The sequence below is a fragment of the Myotis lucifugus genome, unplaced genomic scaffold (genome assembly GCF_000147115.1).
Source record: "Myotis lucifugus unplaced genomic scaffold, Myoluc2.0 scaffold_414, whole genome shotgun sequence".
NCBI classification, from domain to species: Eukaryota; Metazoa; Chordata; class Mammalia; order Chiroptera; family Vespertilionidae; genus Myotis; species Myotis lucifugus.
The window spans coordinates 31737-47574 of record NW_005871462.1 but is presented as its reverse complement, the minus strand read 5'-3'; the positions used below and the strand labels follow the sequence as shown (position 1 = coordinate 47574).

Below are 15838 nucleotides of genomic sequence, written 5' to 3'. Positions count from 1 at the left end.
CTGCTGGCCTGCTTGCCCCTACCTTCCCTCCCACTGGCCTGCTCATCCCCAACTGTCCCCCTGCTGGCCTGCTCACTGCAAACTGCACCCCCTGCTGTCCTGATCACCTCCAACTGACCCCCACTGATGGCCTGCTTGCCCCCAACTGGCCCCCCTGCTGGTCTGCTTATCCCCAATGGCCCCACCCCCCACCAGCCTGATCACCCACAACTGCCCTCCCCTCTTGGCCTCTAACTGCCTCTACCTCGGCCCCGCCACCATGGCTTTGTCCAGAAGAATATCTGGAAGGTTTCCTGGAAGGTCTCCCAATCTAATTAGCATATTACTCTTTTACTAGTATAGATATATTTGTCTGTAAATATGGTTATGATTGCAGATATGGGTAGGATCAGGTAAAATTTTATAGAATGGGCCTTTTATTACAGATGGTTTGCCATGTATGCATTTTTTCTAAAGAAGTAAAAATTACATTAAAAAATGTTTCAGGAAGACTTTGAGAAATTTACAGTATCTGCTTTTCTTCCAAGAAAGTTGTCACTTTTATGCCAGAGTGAGAATTATTTGTATGCTTTGTATGTCAGCATTGGGCCACTGTGACTGGGGGGCACTTAACTTGACTTGAGAGTAATTATCTTGCTCACTGGCTGGGAGGGAGGGTGTGAGGCAGAGGAGATAAATACTCAGTTCTGGATTATTCATAGATTGCTGACTTTCTGGATTGATTGTGGAAGCCCCTCCTTTTATTGATGTCCACCTTCTATTGACAGACATCTACCCTGGGAGAGAAATGAGATGAAACTCTCTTTCTTTTCATTGTAAAAGGCATTTGAATTCCTAATGTGTGATAAGGCCACCCAGCCATCCACAGTAAAGGTACACATTTTCATGGAGGATGTTCCCACTCTTGAATAAATTAAAACAATTTTTTTCTTTTGATTTAAACTTTCTTCTATAATTGTTTTCTTGTTACGTAAAAGCTAGTTTTTTTGAAACTACTTCCAAAGCTTTTCAAACTATATTTGTCCTTGGAATGAATTTATAAATAAGAATTGAGCCCAGCCGATGTGACTCAGTTGTTTAAGCATCGACTTATGAACCAGGAAGTCACAGTTTGATTCCAGGTCAGGCCACATGCCAGGGTTGTGAGCTTGATCCCCAGTACAGGGCATGTAGGGGGCAGCCGACGAATGATTCTCTCTCATCATTGATGTTTCTATCTCTCTCCCTCTCCCTTCCTCTCTGAATCAGTAAGGATATATTAGAGAGAGAGAGAAGGGTATATATGTTTGTAAATAAGAAAACATGTGTGTATTTGATGCTCTTAGAAAGTCTTATTTTCTTTCATTAAAACTTGTGCAGTATAGGGAACTCCATAGATCCATAGATTCTCTTAATTTGAAGAAAGTTAGAGGGAAAGGTACTAATTCAGAGTTCCTTGGGAAAATGTGTCACTTATATATTTTTTATGTTTATTTTTTTAAATCAAAAACTGGAATATTTTCTATTCAGAAAATATATTTGGATCTAAATATCTTCTATAATTTTAACCCTAAAATATCAATTTAAATATTTTAAAAATGGTTGGGATGTTTGTTTTTTTAAATAAGTTAGGTTACTGGAGTTCTACATGTTACTGGATCACCTGGGGTAATTTTCTGATTGGAAAATTAAGAATTATAGTCAGAGGGGAGGACATGAGAATTTTTAAAGAACATATTCAATTTACTTTAGAAGCCAAACCTCTCTTTTTTTTAAAATATATTTTATTGATTTTTTACAGAGAGAAAGGGAGAGAGATAGTTAGAAACACCGATGAGAGAGAAACATCGATCAGCTGCCTCCTGCACACCTCCCACTGGGGATGTGCCCACAACCCAGGCACATGCCCTTGACCGGAATCGAACCCGGGACCCTTCAGTCCACATGCCTACGCTCTATCCACTGAGCCAAACCGGTTTCGGCTAAAGCTGAACCTCTCTTATCATGTGACTTGTTTTGTATGTTTGTTAAACTATATTATCACATAAGCATTGCTGCTATTGGGACAAACAGTGACAGTTGATTCGGGTTATTTGAATGTCCACTGTCTGTTTTAATTTGTATGTTCGTTTTGACTCTGTCATATGCTCAAACTTCAGTGGAAGTCATGAGAACCTATTATTTTTGCCTGCTCCCTCCTTTACATTGGAAATATTCTTTTTTACTCAGAGGGACCTTAACTTTGATCTAAGGGATTGTTTCTGTTGCCAACTGTTTTCTTCCTTGCCAAGTAAGGGAGTTGTGAACTCTTCAGTGATGCCTTCCCCAGGATATTTGCAGATGTGCTTGGGAAGTCATTTCATCCCCGACCTTTGCATGTCAGGTGCTGGGGTGCCGGGGTGCCGCCTCACCTGTGCCCCGTCTCTCCATATTGATGAGGCTCTCTCTCCCTCCGATCGCCATGGCGACCACCAGGCTGCAGGCCAGGCGGCACCCCCGTGGCTCTTGCCTGGTGCCTGGGTTTCCGATCACTGTTCTTCCGTCTTTCCCCTTTCGCTTCCCATCATTCTGCCTACATATGCAAATTAACCGTCATCTTTGATGGTGGTTAATTTGCATATCGCCCTAATTAGCCAATGGTAAGTGTAGCGGAGGCACGGTTAATTACCCTTTTTGTCTTTTATTAGATAGGATATGGATGTTTCTGATTATAGGCTACTGGCAATGTTAAAATGCTCTGTATTTTAACCTTTTGCGCTCCAACATTGAGGCTGACTCGACAGGCCAGGTGCTAGTAGCAGGTCCAATGTTGAGCTGAGTTGGTGATTGAGCTAATTGGCAATTTCTGCCAGGGAACTACTGCAACCAAGACAGGAAGGACTTCCAATTCGGACCAGACTGTTTGAATTCCAAAAATAAAATTGGAGCACAAAGGGTTAAGAGGTATCAAGTAGATTATTCCCCTGCCCAATCTCTTCTGAATTTGTGGGGGATGCTGATGGGAAAGTATGACAGCATGCAAAAAAACTATTTTATATGAAATGAGAAAGGGCAGCTCATCTGAATTAGTTTTTAAGAACAACAAAACCAAGCATATTAAAGTTATTAGTATTTTCTGATATTCAAAAATTCTGCTGTTACTTTAAATTAATTATAGTGATTAGTTATAGGTATTACTTTAAGGAAGAGAATTGTCAAAACATAGTTCAGGCTATATCGGTATTTGATTATTGCTGAAGTGTTGGGCTCTTTGCAAATCAATGGATACTCCTAAAGTGTGTTAAGGATAGTTTTTTCTCTAAAGGTTCTCAAACATTTTATTATCACCTCTCTAGTACCACTTCAGATAAATTCTAAATTGTATCTGCAGTAAGATTTATCTCCCAGTTGTAAACTATTTAAAAAACGTGTTGCCCTAGCCCAGTGGTCGGCAAACTGCGGCTCGCGAGCCACATGCGGCTCTTTGGCCCCTTGAGGTTGGCTCTTCCACAAAATACCAACTTCTGCGCATGGGCCACGAAGTTTCAATCGTACTCTACGTGCGCGCCCGTGGCTCGCTAGCTGCAGTTTGCCGACCACTGCCCTAGCCGGTTTGGCTCAGTGGATACAGCATCAGCCTGCAGACTAAAGGGTCCTAGGTTTGATTCCGGCCAAGGGCACATGCTAGGTTTGCAGTCTCAATCCCTCTCTCTTCTTCTCTGAAATAAATAAAAAATATATTTTTAAAGAAAAACTTGTCAAGTACTCGAACTGCTAATGTGTCCCAGGTTCTGTGCTCAGCAGCTGGAGGCAGGAGAGAAGTCAGAGTCCTCCCTTCCCTAGAGAAGCTTAGGTTTCTATGAGAGGGACACCCTGTAGGCAGTTGATGCCATGTGACAAGTGGGCACTCAGATGTGGGCATGTGCAGGAGAGAGCTTGGGTGGTGTGGCTGCTGGTGAGGGTATCCTGGAGGTAGATGGGGAGGAGTTGAGCTTGCTGGACAAGGAAGAAGAGGCCTTGTAAGCAGAGAGAGCAGCTGAGTGAGGCAGGATGGGGGTGAGTGTCAGATGACCAAGAGAACAGAATTAACATCTAGAAATGAATGGAAACTATTCTCTGAGGTTCTCACTTGAGAAATGTAATGATAGTCTTCCTTAAACATGAAGTGAGAGTTGAATTCTCAAAGTTGTTTTATCTAGTTTTGGGGAAAGTGAGGCTCAGAGAGCCTCCAGCTTGTTAGCAAATGGGCAGCCCTGGCGCACACATACCTCTGACCAAACATGCTTGTTTTGTCTGTCTGTCTCCTGAATTAATATTCATTATTGGCTTTCATTTACTGCAATAAAATGGTCTTGATTTATTATTATTTAATGCATTGCATTTATTTATAGTAAATGAACAGTAAAAATAGAAAAATCTCAGCTGCTTTTCATCTCTTAAGGAAAAAAGAACAGCAGCCCTGAAGTCTAATTCTAAACGTTTTACACTATTATAAAGGGGATTTATAACAGGGGTTTGCCACGTTTGATTATAGGTACTTATGAAAGGCAGCATTTTATAACTCATTCCTCCAATCTCCACTGTGGAAGTTAGACTATCTACTGGGTTTACCATAGAGCTGCACATGATATCACACTCAAGCAGTTCATGGACTGTAAGAAAAACCTTAATGCTTAATTGTTTGACATTTTAACTGAGAGAAAAAACACACTTTTATAGGTTTAACGTGCGTACTGTGACATTTTCTTCTCTTTCCCTCTTCGGTAGGAATTTCCAGGGCGCCTTACTAAGCGCTCTGGGTCTTGCCCCACGGTGTTTCTCTATGATGACACTGTGAGCCAGCCGAATTTCAGCACCATCATCCAAGCGTGAGTACGACTAGGATGCCACGGGCTGAGTGACAAACCACTTCTGTTGAAAGCATCCTATTTATACATAATTACAGTCACTTCATTGTCCTTCTCAGTGACCAAGTTAAGAAATGGGTATTAATTATCTATTGATTTCAAGGGCCTAAATATGAATTTTCAATTTCCACTTTACTCTTAGAGTGAATGGAAGAAGGAAAAGCTAGTTAGGAAATAAGAAATCCCCCCAAAAGTATTGATATTTCCTGATGCATTTCTGTTTTCAAGACATTGTTGACCATAATGAAAAGGAGAGCTGCTTTTTATCGGGTGTTTCTGTTAAAGAGTATTTCTTGCAGTAGGAAGAGAAACTAGAGGCACCATTTTCCTCTTGGCTTAGAAGGATCTATAAATATATAAATCAGTGTGGAAAAACAATAAAAGCAAAAAGTATTTATTTATGGGACATGGGACTAAAATAGTGCATAGCACTTTGGAAACTCCTCTTGGAAGAAGGAATAGTTTGTCACCTACTGGCACCAGAGTGTATCTGCATTAGAATTTAATTGGGTTTCATCAGATTTTTCCCATTGTACATTTTCCAGCACTATTTCTGTATGAAAATTTACTTTTCCTACCCACCAAAGTGGGATGTATCACACCAGTCTTAAGGAACAACTTTTCAAACTAATTTTTTTGTGGGTAAAATGTGCTCAACTGAAGTTTTAGTTAATAGGTGTATTGAATTTAATTATATTTGTAAAGATATGTGTAGATACATAAATGTCTTCAAAACATATATACATATGTCAATGCATGTATATATAAATCACAGTAGAAAAAAATGAAAGAGGTGATGTTTTGGAAACACGGTCATAGACAGGTTTATACTTAAGCAACTATGAACAGTGTTATGATGATGAAAAGTGCTTATTAGTTGCCCCATAGTCTACCATTGGAGATGAACTTTAAAAACACCCTAAGATGAAACTTATAAGCTTATTTAAGTGAGAAAATACATATACTGTCCAGATTCCTGGCTCCCATGGGGTTGTCCAAGGTACATTCTCAGTGTCTGGAATATGAGTGCTGATTCTCCAGAACACGGTTTGGGAAATGCTCCCTGACAGTATTAATATATTCACCTTTAATTGTATTTTTCATCCTGAAAAACACAATTAGCTTTAAAACGTAATTTTTATAATGTACCAACTCTTTCTAATTAAATTATTAGTAACTTCTTTAGTTACAGCAGCAAGTTAATTATTATAATAATACTAGAGGCCCGGTGCACAAAAATTTGTGCACTAGGGGGGCGAGGGGAGGGGGGTCCCCCAGCCCGGCCTGTGCCCTCTCCCAGTCTGGGACCCCTCGGGAGATAATGACCTGCTGGCTTAGGCCTGCTCCTGGGTGGCAGAGGGCAGGCCCAATCCCTAAGTGCAGCCCCTGGTCAGGCTCAGACCAGGGCCGATTGGGGAGTTGGGGTACCGCCCCCTGTCATGCACAGAGCAGGGCGGATCAGGGGGTTGGGGCGCTGCACCCTGTCACACTCAGGGCAGGGCCAATGGGGAAGTTATGGCTCTACCCTGTCACACATAGAGCAAGGCCCGTGGAGGGGGGTTGGGGCGCCATCCTCTATCACCCACAGAGCAGGGCCGATCAGGGGGATGGGGCGCCACCGCTGTCACACTCGGGGCAGGGCCGATGGAGAGGTTATGGCTCTACCATGTCACACACAGAGCAGGGCCCGTGGGGGCGGGGGGAGGGGGTTGGGTGCCGCACCCTGTCACACACAGGGCAGGGCTGATCAGGGGATTGGGGAGCTCCCCCCTATCAGGCACAGAGCAGGGCCGGTGGAGGGGGGTGGGTTGGGGCGCCGCACCCTGTCAAACACAGAGCCCCAGGGCAATCAGGGGATTGGGGAGCTCCCCCCTATCAGGCACAGAACAGGGCTGATCAGGGGGTTGGGGCGCCTTTCCCTGTCACAAACAGAGCAGGGCGGATAGGGAGGTTGTGGCCCCGCCCCCTGTCACACACAGAGCTGCAGGGCGATCAGGGGGTTTGGGCGCTGCCCCCTGTCACGCTGATCCCGGTGCCGGGAGGCATATTACTCTTTTACTATATAGAATAGAGGCCTGGTGCACGGGTGGGGGCTGGCTGGTTTGCCCTGAAGGGTGTCCTGGATCAGGGTGGGGGTCCCCACTGGGGTGCCTGGCCAGTCTGGGTGAGGGGCTGAGGGCTGTTTTCTGGAAGCGGGTGACTGAAGCTCCCAACCGCTCCTTGTTTTCTTTTTTCTTTTTTTTTTTTATTCTGGGCCAGCTTTAGCTCTGAGACCTCGCTGCTGAAAACATTGATACAAAGTTTCGGTCCGGCTGGGTTTCAGTCCGGCTGGTTTCTGGGGTTTTGTTTACCTTCTTATTTGCAACATAGTACATAGTTGCTTAGAGTTGCAACTGAGAGGCCGGCAAGTGAGGCGGGGAACGTTGGAGTCTGCAGCAAGCAAGCCTCATGCTCGCTTCAGTGCCTGGCTGCCGGCCGCCATCTTGGCTGACAGTTAATTTGCATATACTCACTGATTAGCCAATGAAAAGGGTAGCGGTCGTACACTAATTACCATGTTTCTCTTTTATTAGTGTAGATAACTTTCTTCTCACACTTAATAACAATAGTTGACATCAAATTATGTTTCAGCAAAAACTGAGCCCCATCTCTCTCTAAACTCCTGATCTTTGGAACCTATTGAGTAATCACTGAATATTTGTATTCAGCCAAGACACTAAATCCTAGAGTAAAGAATAACACCACTCAACTCTGGATACATTCTGTAGCTTCTTTTGAATTCAAAAGATTCTGATGTCACAGAATAATTCAAAAGTAGTTTTAAAGGTTAGCCTTTCTCAGACAAGTAGGTTTCATGCTTCTTTCTCCAAATTAGTCTAATTCAGGAAGTACAGTAAATTTTCATTTGCTGTACTTTAGTTTTGAAAATGGTCATTCAGTAGATTCATTATTGGTGAAATAAGGGTTTACTGAGAAAATTCATAGAGCTGATTGAGTTTTAAGAATGATTTTGAAAAATGTGCATCATGGTACATTGTTCCCAATGGGGTGCAGTCTTTACTAGAATCACTTACGCAACTTTTCTAAAAATGTTTGTCTCTAAATACATGCATTTCACCCCCCCCCCAACAGTCTCTCAATGTCACAACCTTTGACGAGCTGAGGAAAACTGCGAGGCGTGATTACATGGGCAAAAGCACCCAGGGAGGTTCTGATCTTACCCTAAGTCATGTGTTTCCAGCTCTGGGGCACATTGCAGCACCTGGGAGCTTTATAAACAATCCCATGTCTTCCCAATGCCAGTGAAGGCTGCACGTCTCTAGGTGGAGACGGGCAGTTTCTCCAGCTCTCAGGGGATCCCGGGAACAGCCAAGCTCGGGAGCCACTGCCTGGTTAGAGCGGAGTGGAGAGAGGGGCTCCTCGCTGTGGGCAGGACCTTGAGCAAGTCAGCTTCAGCCTTGGTTTTCTCACCTGTAAAATAGGTTGTTGAATGTCAAATAAGGTTCAGTGGTTCTTTTCAGCTTCTGTGCTTTGAATTCTGTGACTTTAAAATCAGTTTGAAGATGAAGCTCTTTGAAGCCCAGTAGAAGTATCTCTCTTGGATGCTCGCAGTGTTACAGGCCTTTTGACAGTGACTCATATTCCACAGACCTAGTTATGAAATTCAGATTTACCTTCTCTCAGTTAATTTGAGCTCCTTTTAGACCAGTGATGGCGAACCTTTTGAATTCGGCGTGTCAGCATTTTGAAAAACCCTAACTTAACTCTGGTGCCGTGTCACATATAGAAATTTTTTGATATTTGCAACCATAGTAAAACAAAGATTTATATTTTTGATATTTATTTTATATATTTAAATGCCATTTAACAAAGAAAAATCAACCAAAAAAAATGAGTTCGCGTGTCACCTCTGACACACATGTCATAGGTTCGCCATCACTGTTTTAGACACAGAGGGCAAAGGGAAGAAGCATATCACTTAACTACGAGGACCCCATTGTTGCCTATTACACCACTTCTGTGAATAACTTAAAAATCCATTCACTTACATAGAATCTGAGGACTTACATCTGACCGTGAAATTTTCATGTAATCTAATTAGGAAATAAGTGTTATTATTACACTGTGAAGCATTATGTTTCGTTGTTAGTATTGCTTGTGTCGGGATTACTAAACCTACTGTTGTTATAGGCTCTTACATTTGCTATTCAGTTTTCTAATAATTATGTAAAAGTGATCTTAAAGCTTTTTTTGGCACAGAGCATTTTACTTACTTTTAGGGAAATGATGGAAAATGGGTGAGTAGGTGGATAGTGAACTGAAATGCAGGGCTTAACAACTTTTTGAAAAAGCACAATTACTGTATGGCTTAAATTTAACCACATGCACAAATACTTATAACATGTACAGGATGAAAGTCCTATGGGTACAAGGACAAATGATGGGGGAGTGTGTACTAACATGTACAGGCTGGGGCCAAAGTAGGTGTACAGTTGTGAGTATGTAAAATGGTTTATTCTTGTATTATTTATTAATTACTATATCATTTCCATACAAACATCTGTAAACCTGCTTTGGCCTCACCCTGCATTATAATAATCAACAGACACATATCTTCTTAGAGCATGTTACCTAGCATTTTGGTTCACTTATTTTTTCTGAAAGCAAAATAACTAAAACAAGAGGCAAAGTGCCCATGTTGGGAATGAGGATTTCAAGGCCACTGGGCAGCTGGAATGGTCTTCCCCCTTCCCCCAACCCCTTTAAAAATTGTCCTCAAAGCTTATATAATAAAAACAGTTGTTACAATTCTTTTTTCTTCCACAGCATGACTATAGCCATATATAATAACATCAAGTACAGGTGAGTTTTAAAACCTATATTGTTATTCTAGCTAACATATCAAGTTGAGTGTTAGATAATAACAGTAGATATTTTTGGAACAAGCTGTAGAATGATTTTTATTATATTACTAGAGGCCTGATGCACAAAATTCCTGCACGGGTAGGGTCCCTAGGCCTGACCGGCAGTCAGGGCCAATCCGTAGGGCAACCAGCTGGGCCAGTCACCTCTCACCCTGCCACCAGTCACCTCCCTCTGTGGGGCAACCGTCGGGGTGATCCCCCCACTGGCACCCGCCTTGACTGTCCTGGGGCCTCTGGGGGGGGAAGCTCCTGCATTGAGTGTCTGCCCCTTGATTGTCAGTGCGCATCATAGCAACCAGTCGTTCCATCATTCGGTTGATTTGCATATTAGGCTTTTATTATGTAGGATTGAAGTGAATTATTTGTTTGTCTTAAGACCCATAATACTTGAGTTATTGAGGATCCCAAAGAGTATTTGCTTATGTGGGTTATATTTACTGTATTAGAAATTAAAATAGAGATTTAAAATATAAGTCTATTTTTTAATTTTTTTCTTTATTGATTAAGGTATTACATATGTGACCTTATCCCCCCATTACCTCCCACCCTACCCCCCCACTCTTACCCTCACCCCCCTAGTGTCTGTGTCCAGTGATTATGCTTATATGCATGAATACAAGTCCTTTGGTTGATCTCTCCTATATGTTTAAACAGTTTTTATAGCATTACTGAAATTCTGAGCTAGATAATCCTTTGTTGTGGTGGATGGTCTTGCCCACTATAGGATATAATACACAAGACAATATGAAAAATAATTATTTTCCACACCAAAATTAGAGTGGACAGTGTGTCATTAATTTACATTTTGCAAATCTCTTTAATGTGTAGCTTAATAGAAGATAACTGATTCTTAAGTATATTCTGTCATCAATCATTTGCAATTACTTCAATCATTTTAAATCCTTTGCTTTGAAGAAGTGTTAGGAAGAACACCCAGCCTCATGTAGCTAGATGGCTAGAAAAGGTACATTTCCAAAGCCTCAGATAATTGTAGATATTCATTTATATTGAACCCAAATTCCACAAGTGCTGGTTTCTTTAGTTACAATGGAAATACAAATAATATCCAGGAACTTGTAATCAGTTCCCTGTTAAGTTAATACCAATTGATCTATCTTATACATTGAATGGATCTTTCACTTGTATGTTATTATATGATAATATTATGCATTGGTCATTTGGAGATATTGGTCCAAAATGGAGATAAACTCCATTTTGGGAGTATCACCATCAATCTTAACAGAAAAATCTTTTAAGCATTGAAAAGCTGCCAAGCATACAAAGCAAAGCACACATTTTTGTCCTGGTTGAATAGCTCAGTTGGTTAGAGCTTTGTCTGAATATGTCAAAATTATGGTTTTGATCCATGGTCTAGGGCACATACAAGAAATAACCAATGAATGTATAAAACTAGCTAGAACAATAAATCGATGTCTCTCTCTCTCTCTCCCCTCCATACCTCTTTATCTCTCTACTTAAAACATAAAGAGAAAGAAAGAACATAAAGGACAGTGCACGTTTTACAAAATTCTGATTTTTTAGGTTATATAGTTTGAATTGTGTCATTGAAAATAAATACACAATTTATTTTCCTTGAAGTGACAGGCTCACTGTTTATTTTTGAGAGAACGGCAGTTCTAATATCAAATAAAGATGTACTTCTAAGGAAAAAGTGGCTTGTTCTGCTCCCAACTAACACACAAGCTCTTTTCCTTAACACAACCACATTTCAGTTTGCAGAAGAGCTTAATGCACACTCTACCCCTATTGAGAATGTGAAAACAGGATCAAAGTTTCATAATACTATTCCTTTTTATCAAGGATGTCCTTAAGTGAAGCAGAATTAGTTTTTCAACTGCAAGTGGCAGTGGTCAATACACTGACTGCTAGCACAGTGTGGTACCACTGCCTTCGTTCATGCTCACAAACCAGTTTTGCTCATCTTTGATTTTATACAACATTTCAAAAGTCTGTGTAGACCCAGGCAATGCCTCAATATTCCTATTACATTAGTGTTGACTCCTGAAAAATAGTCTATGGCAGTGGTTCTCAACCTTCCTAATGCTGCGACCCTTTAATACAGTTCCTCATGTTGTGGTGACCCCCAACCATAAAATTATTTTCATTGCTACTTCATAACTGCAATTTTGCCACTGTTATGAATTGTAATGTAAATATCTGATATGCAGGATGTATTTTCATTGTTAAAAATTGAACATAATTAAAGCATAGTGATTAATCACAAAAACAATATGTAATTATATATGTGTTTTCCGATGGTCTTAGGCAACCCCTGTGAAAGGGTCGTTTGACCCCCAAAGGGGTCACGACCCACAGGTTGAGAACCACTGGTCTCAGGAAACCTAACTCCGGTGACCTGCAGAGCTCACTTGTTCCAATGAGCAGAGTGTTTTAGTGCAGAGAATCAACTGAAGGACTTGTATGCATGCATATAAGCATAACCAATGGACATAAGACACTGCGGGGTAGGGGAGGCCGGGGGATTGTCAAGGGCGGGGGGGAAAAAGGGGACATATGTAATACTCTTTGTAATACTTTAAGCAATAAAATAAATAAATAAATAAATAAATAAATAAATAAATAAAAATAAAATGGGAGAATAATATCTAAAAAAAAAAGACTGGTCACTTTTAAAATCGAAAGGCACCTTTTTAATTCAAACTTTTAACAGATACAAGAACAAATTCACAATAATAATATAATACAGGAAAATAATAAGTGGAAAAAATAAACATGAATGTCATATCCACATGAATTAAAATTCTAAAACACATTGTAGCCCAGCACTACTGCTTTATAAAGTGTTCTTGTGTGTTCCAGTGTGAGCTGGAGGGATGGAAATACATTTGATTTACCAGCATTGCCTGTCAGGGAGGGTCAGTGGTTTTGAAGGCAACGCTAGCTGGTCATTGCAGAAAATATTGCACAGAATTTGATGTCCTGAGTAAAAAGAAGTCAGGAAACCCTCTTAGAGTCAGTTTGTAAAACTGCTTTGTTGAAAGTTAAGCTTCGCCTGAACCCCCTCTCACTCCTAGATGATGTGTTACTGAGATACTAACATTTCCTGAGTAAGGTTTTCAAATGCATATTCTTGTTTCATAGAGTTGGAAATAAATCGTGCAATATTTTTGATGAGAGAAAGCACCCCTTCAGAGTAAGTGTCAGTTTTATTGAGGTTCTATTTGTCTCTCATACTGTGGTGTTTATTTCATACTGATCTGCTTTGAAATGAATTATTAGAAGAAAATGACTCCCTCCAGCTTGAAGTCAAAACATCTTCTTTTCAGTCTTCTTCCCACGCATGTTGTCTCTAATGATTTTACAAAGGGAGTCCTGTGTGAGGGCCACGTCAGTAAGAACTGAGCCACAGCTTTGTATAGTCAGGGAGCTAAAGTGAGTAATTGTGCCCCAAATGAGTAAGTGTATCGTTCTTAAAGAAAAATTTCAGGAGCACCAAACAATATAAACGTCTGTAAATAGACCTATAGGTATGTTAAGACTCTTTGAAAAAACTGAGACAACTATTTAAATTTTAAACCAATTAAAATGACAGGAATTTCCTACTTCCCTCCTCTGAAGCTCTGCAGCGACAGGTAGCTGGTGCCTCCTGTGGAGCACGGCACAGCCAGAGTCTCGGGGTCACAGGAACATGAACATGTGTTTTCAGAGCTGGTTGCAGAGAAGAGTGACATGGGGGTCAACATGCCTGTGAGCCTACACATGGTTTACATTTCGGTAGACTTCTGTAGAGGGGGGAATGGGAGACATACATAACTGTATGCAGGTTGTGCCTGTATCAGTAACTGTAACTGGTGAGTATAGAATCAGTGTTGTTTAAGATCATTGTTTATACTTCAAAGACTAAAAGAGCCCTAGCTGGTTTTGCTCAATGGATAGAGCATCGGCCTGTGGACTAAAGAGTCCTGGGTTCAATTCTGGTCAAAACACATGCCTGGGTTGAGGGCCTCATCCCCCAGTAGGGGGTGTGCAGGAGGCAGCTGATCAATGATTCTCTCTCATTATTGATGTTTCTACCTCTCTCCCCTTTTCCCTTCCTCTCTGAAATGAAAAAAAAGTGTCATTATTTTTTAAAAAGGCTAAAAGACATGTCACCTAATCAAAATTATTTTAGGGATAGGTGGGCACAAGTAGAAGGCTGCTAGCATGAAAGTTCTTATGTATTTTCCTTCAGTTCATATTGCCTTTTTTCTCTTTTCAGCACGAAATAATTACAACGGACCACTTTCTGCGTGACCCTGAACTGAAGATTGTCTACAGATTTGTCTGTACTCTTTTCAGAGCTGAACACCTCACCGCTGAATGTGCGATTGTGACCTTGGTAAGACAGCTTTTCCAGAGGCTGCTTCTCTTTCCTGTGCACAGGCAATGGTCTGCTTTGCAAATCAAAGTAGGTTCCTGACATGATCCTCAGAACTTTATTAAGAGAAGCTATGAAGGGGAGTAAGCCACACACAGTGGAGCTAAATAATCATTGCAATTGAAAGTGTTACCATTGCTGTTTCCATCACAAACAATTGCTATTAAAGATATGAGGGGAGATTTCTGTTTCTTCCCCCAACCCACCCAACCCCACCCCCTGACCCACAGGAGACATAGGCGCATGCAGTACACACACACACACACACACACACACACACACACACACGGTGTGCTGGTCGGGGTGGATAGAGGCAGTAACAAACCATCCGGCCTTGGGACAAACTGAATCAGTGGGGAGAGCTAAGTAACACAGGAGGTAGAGCAGCATCGGGGTTGGACGAGGGGCAGTTTTTTGTGGACACATTAAGCTTTGCTCCTGGGAGCCAGTGGAGAAGCAATGTCTCTTAATTGTTTAAATAAATTGAATTAGAGCAAGAATCTGAGCTAGAGGGAGGGAAGTTAGAGTAGCTGTTCACATGCAGAAAAAGCATGGGAATGAAAGGTGGCAGGAGATAGAGTAACGGCAAAGAGCAGGGATTCCATGGATACTGAGGGCTGAGCAAGCTCTTGGCAGCATTTGGCAGCTGGCCCACACTCTCTTGAACCTCCCTTGTCTGGGCTTCTCTTTGGTGGTTCTCTCCTGGTTTTCCCATCACTCTAGCCACTTCCGGGGACCTGCTCCTTCAGTGCTCATAGTCCTTCCAGGTCTGTGCTGAGGTTAGAAGAGAGAGCAGGTAGAACAAAATTCATGAAGACAAGAGCTTATATTCTAGTGAGGAAGACATACGTAGTGTGGCCCAGAGTGTGGGATGAGGAAAGAAGATGAGGTCACAGACGGGCAGTATCCTGTCTCATAGCCCTGGAGGCTTGCAGGCAATGAGAAGAAGTTACATTAGATTTGACTGATGGGAAACCTTCGGCAGACATTGAGTTAGGGGTGAAGTGCTCTTAAGGAAAGAGGCTACTCTGGCTCCCTGGGGAGAAGAGACTGTTGTTGGAAGTCTGAGTGGAGGCAGTAAAGTCAGGAGTCAGTAAGAGTCATACAGGTGAGAGGTGCCCAATACACTGGAAAGCGCTCAGGTTCCCACGGAGAAGGGGAGGCAAGACTTGCTGGCAGATGGGAGCAGGCTGGCTCAAGTGGAGGTTTTGGTCCCAGCAACTAGGCAAGTGGCCATGCCCTCTATGCTATTAGGGATGGCTGGGGAGTGGGCAGTGAGGATGAAGAGCTCTGTTTGTATTGCGAAGGCTCCAATGCCCTTAGCAATAGCAGTTTCGGTGGAGGGACAGCGCCAGGGGCAGACTAAAGTGGGTGAAGGAGAGAATGGGAGGTGAGAAGCAGCATCAGGGCATTTACCCTGAGCCAGATAAGAGGACGCATTCTAGGGATTTGGTGTGGCCAGAGGGGACCTAGGTAAACACATTCCTGTTGGGGGAATCTGGGCAGACAGGGAGGATTCTTCAAGAAGAGGCGAGTATGGAACAGTGTTCTGCAGAAGTGGGCTGGGCCGACTTCACTGATAGAAGGTCAGCTTCGGCGAGAAGAGAATCCTAATTCCACTGACACGGGAGGGCAGGTGGGATGAACGA

General features: G+C 42.1%; 1 protein-coding gene across 1 annotated transcript in view; it reads left to right on the top strand.

Annotated features, from left to right (window-relative positions):
- The window catches only part of LOC102441259 (cyclin-Y-like protein 1), a 30117-nt gene that overhangs the window by 2537 nt on the left and 11742 nt on the right, over positions 1-15838 (top strand). Inside the window, 1 exon segment of the mRNA XM_023743801.1 lies at positions 14031-14150. Within this exon segment, the coding sequence (XP_023599569.1) occupies positions 14031-14150 (120 nt within the window).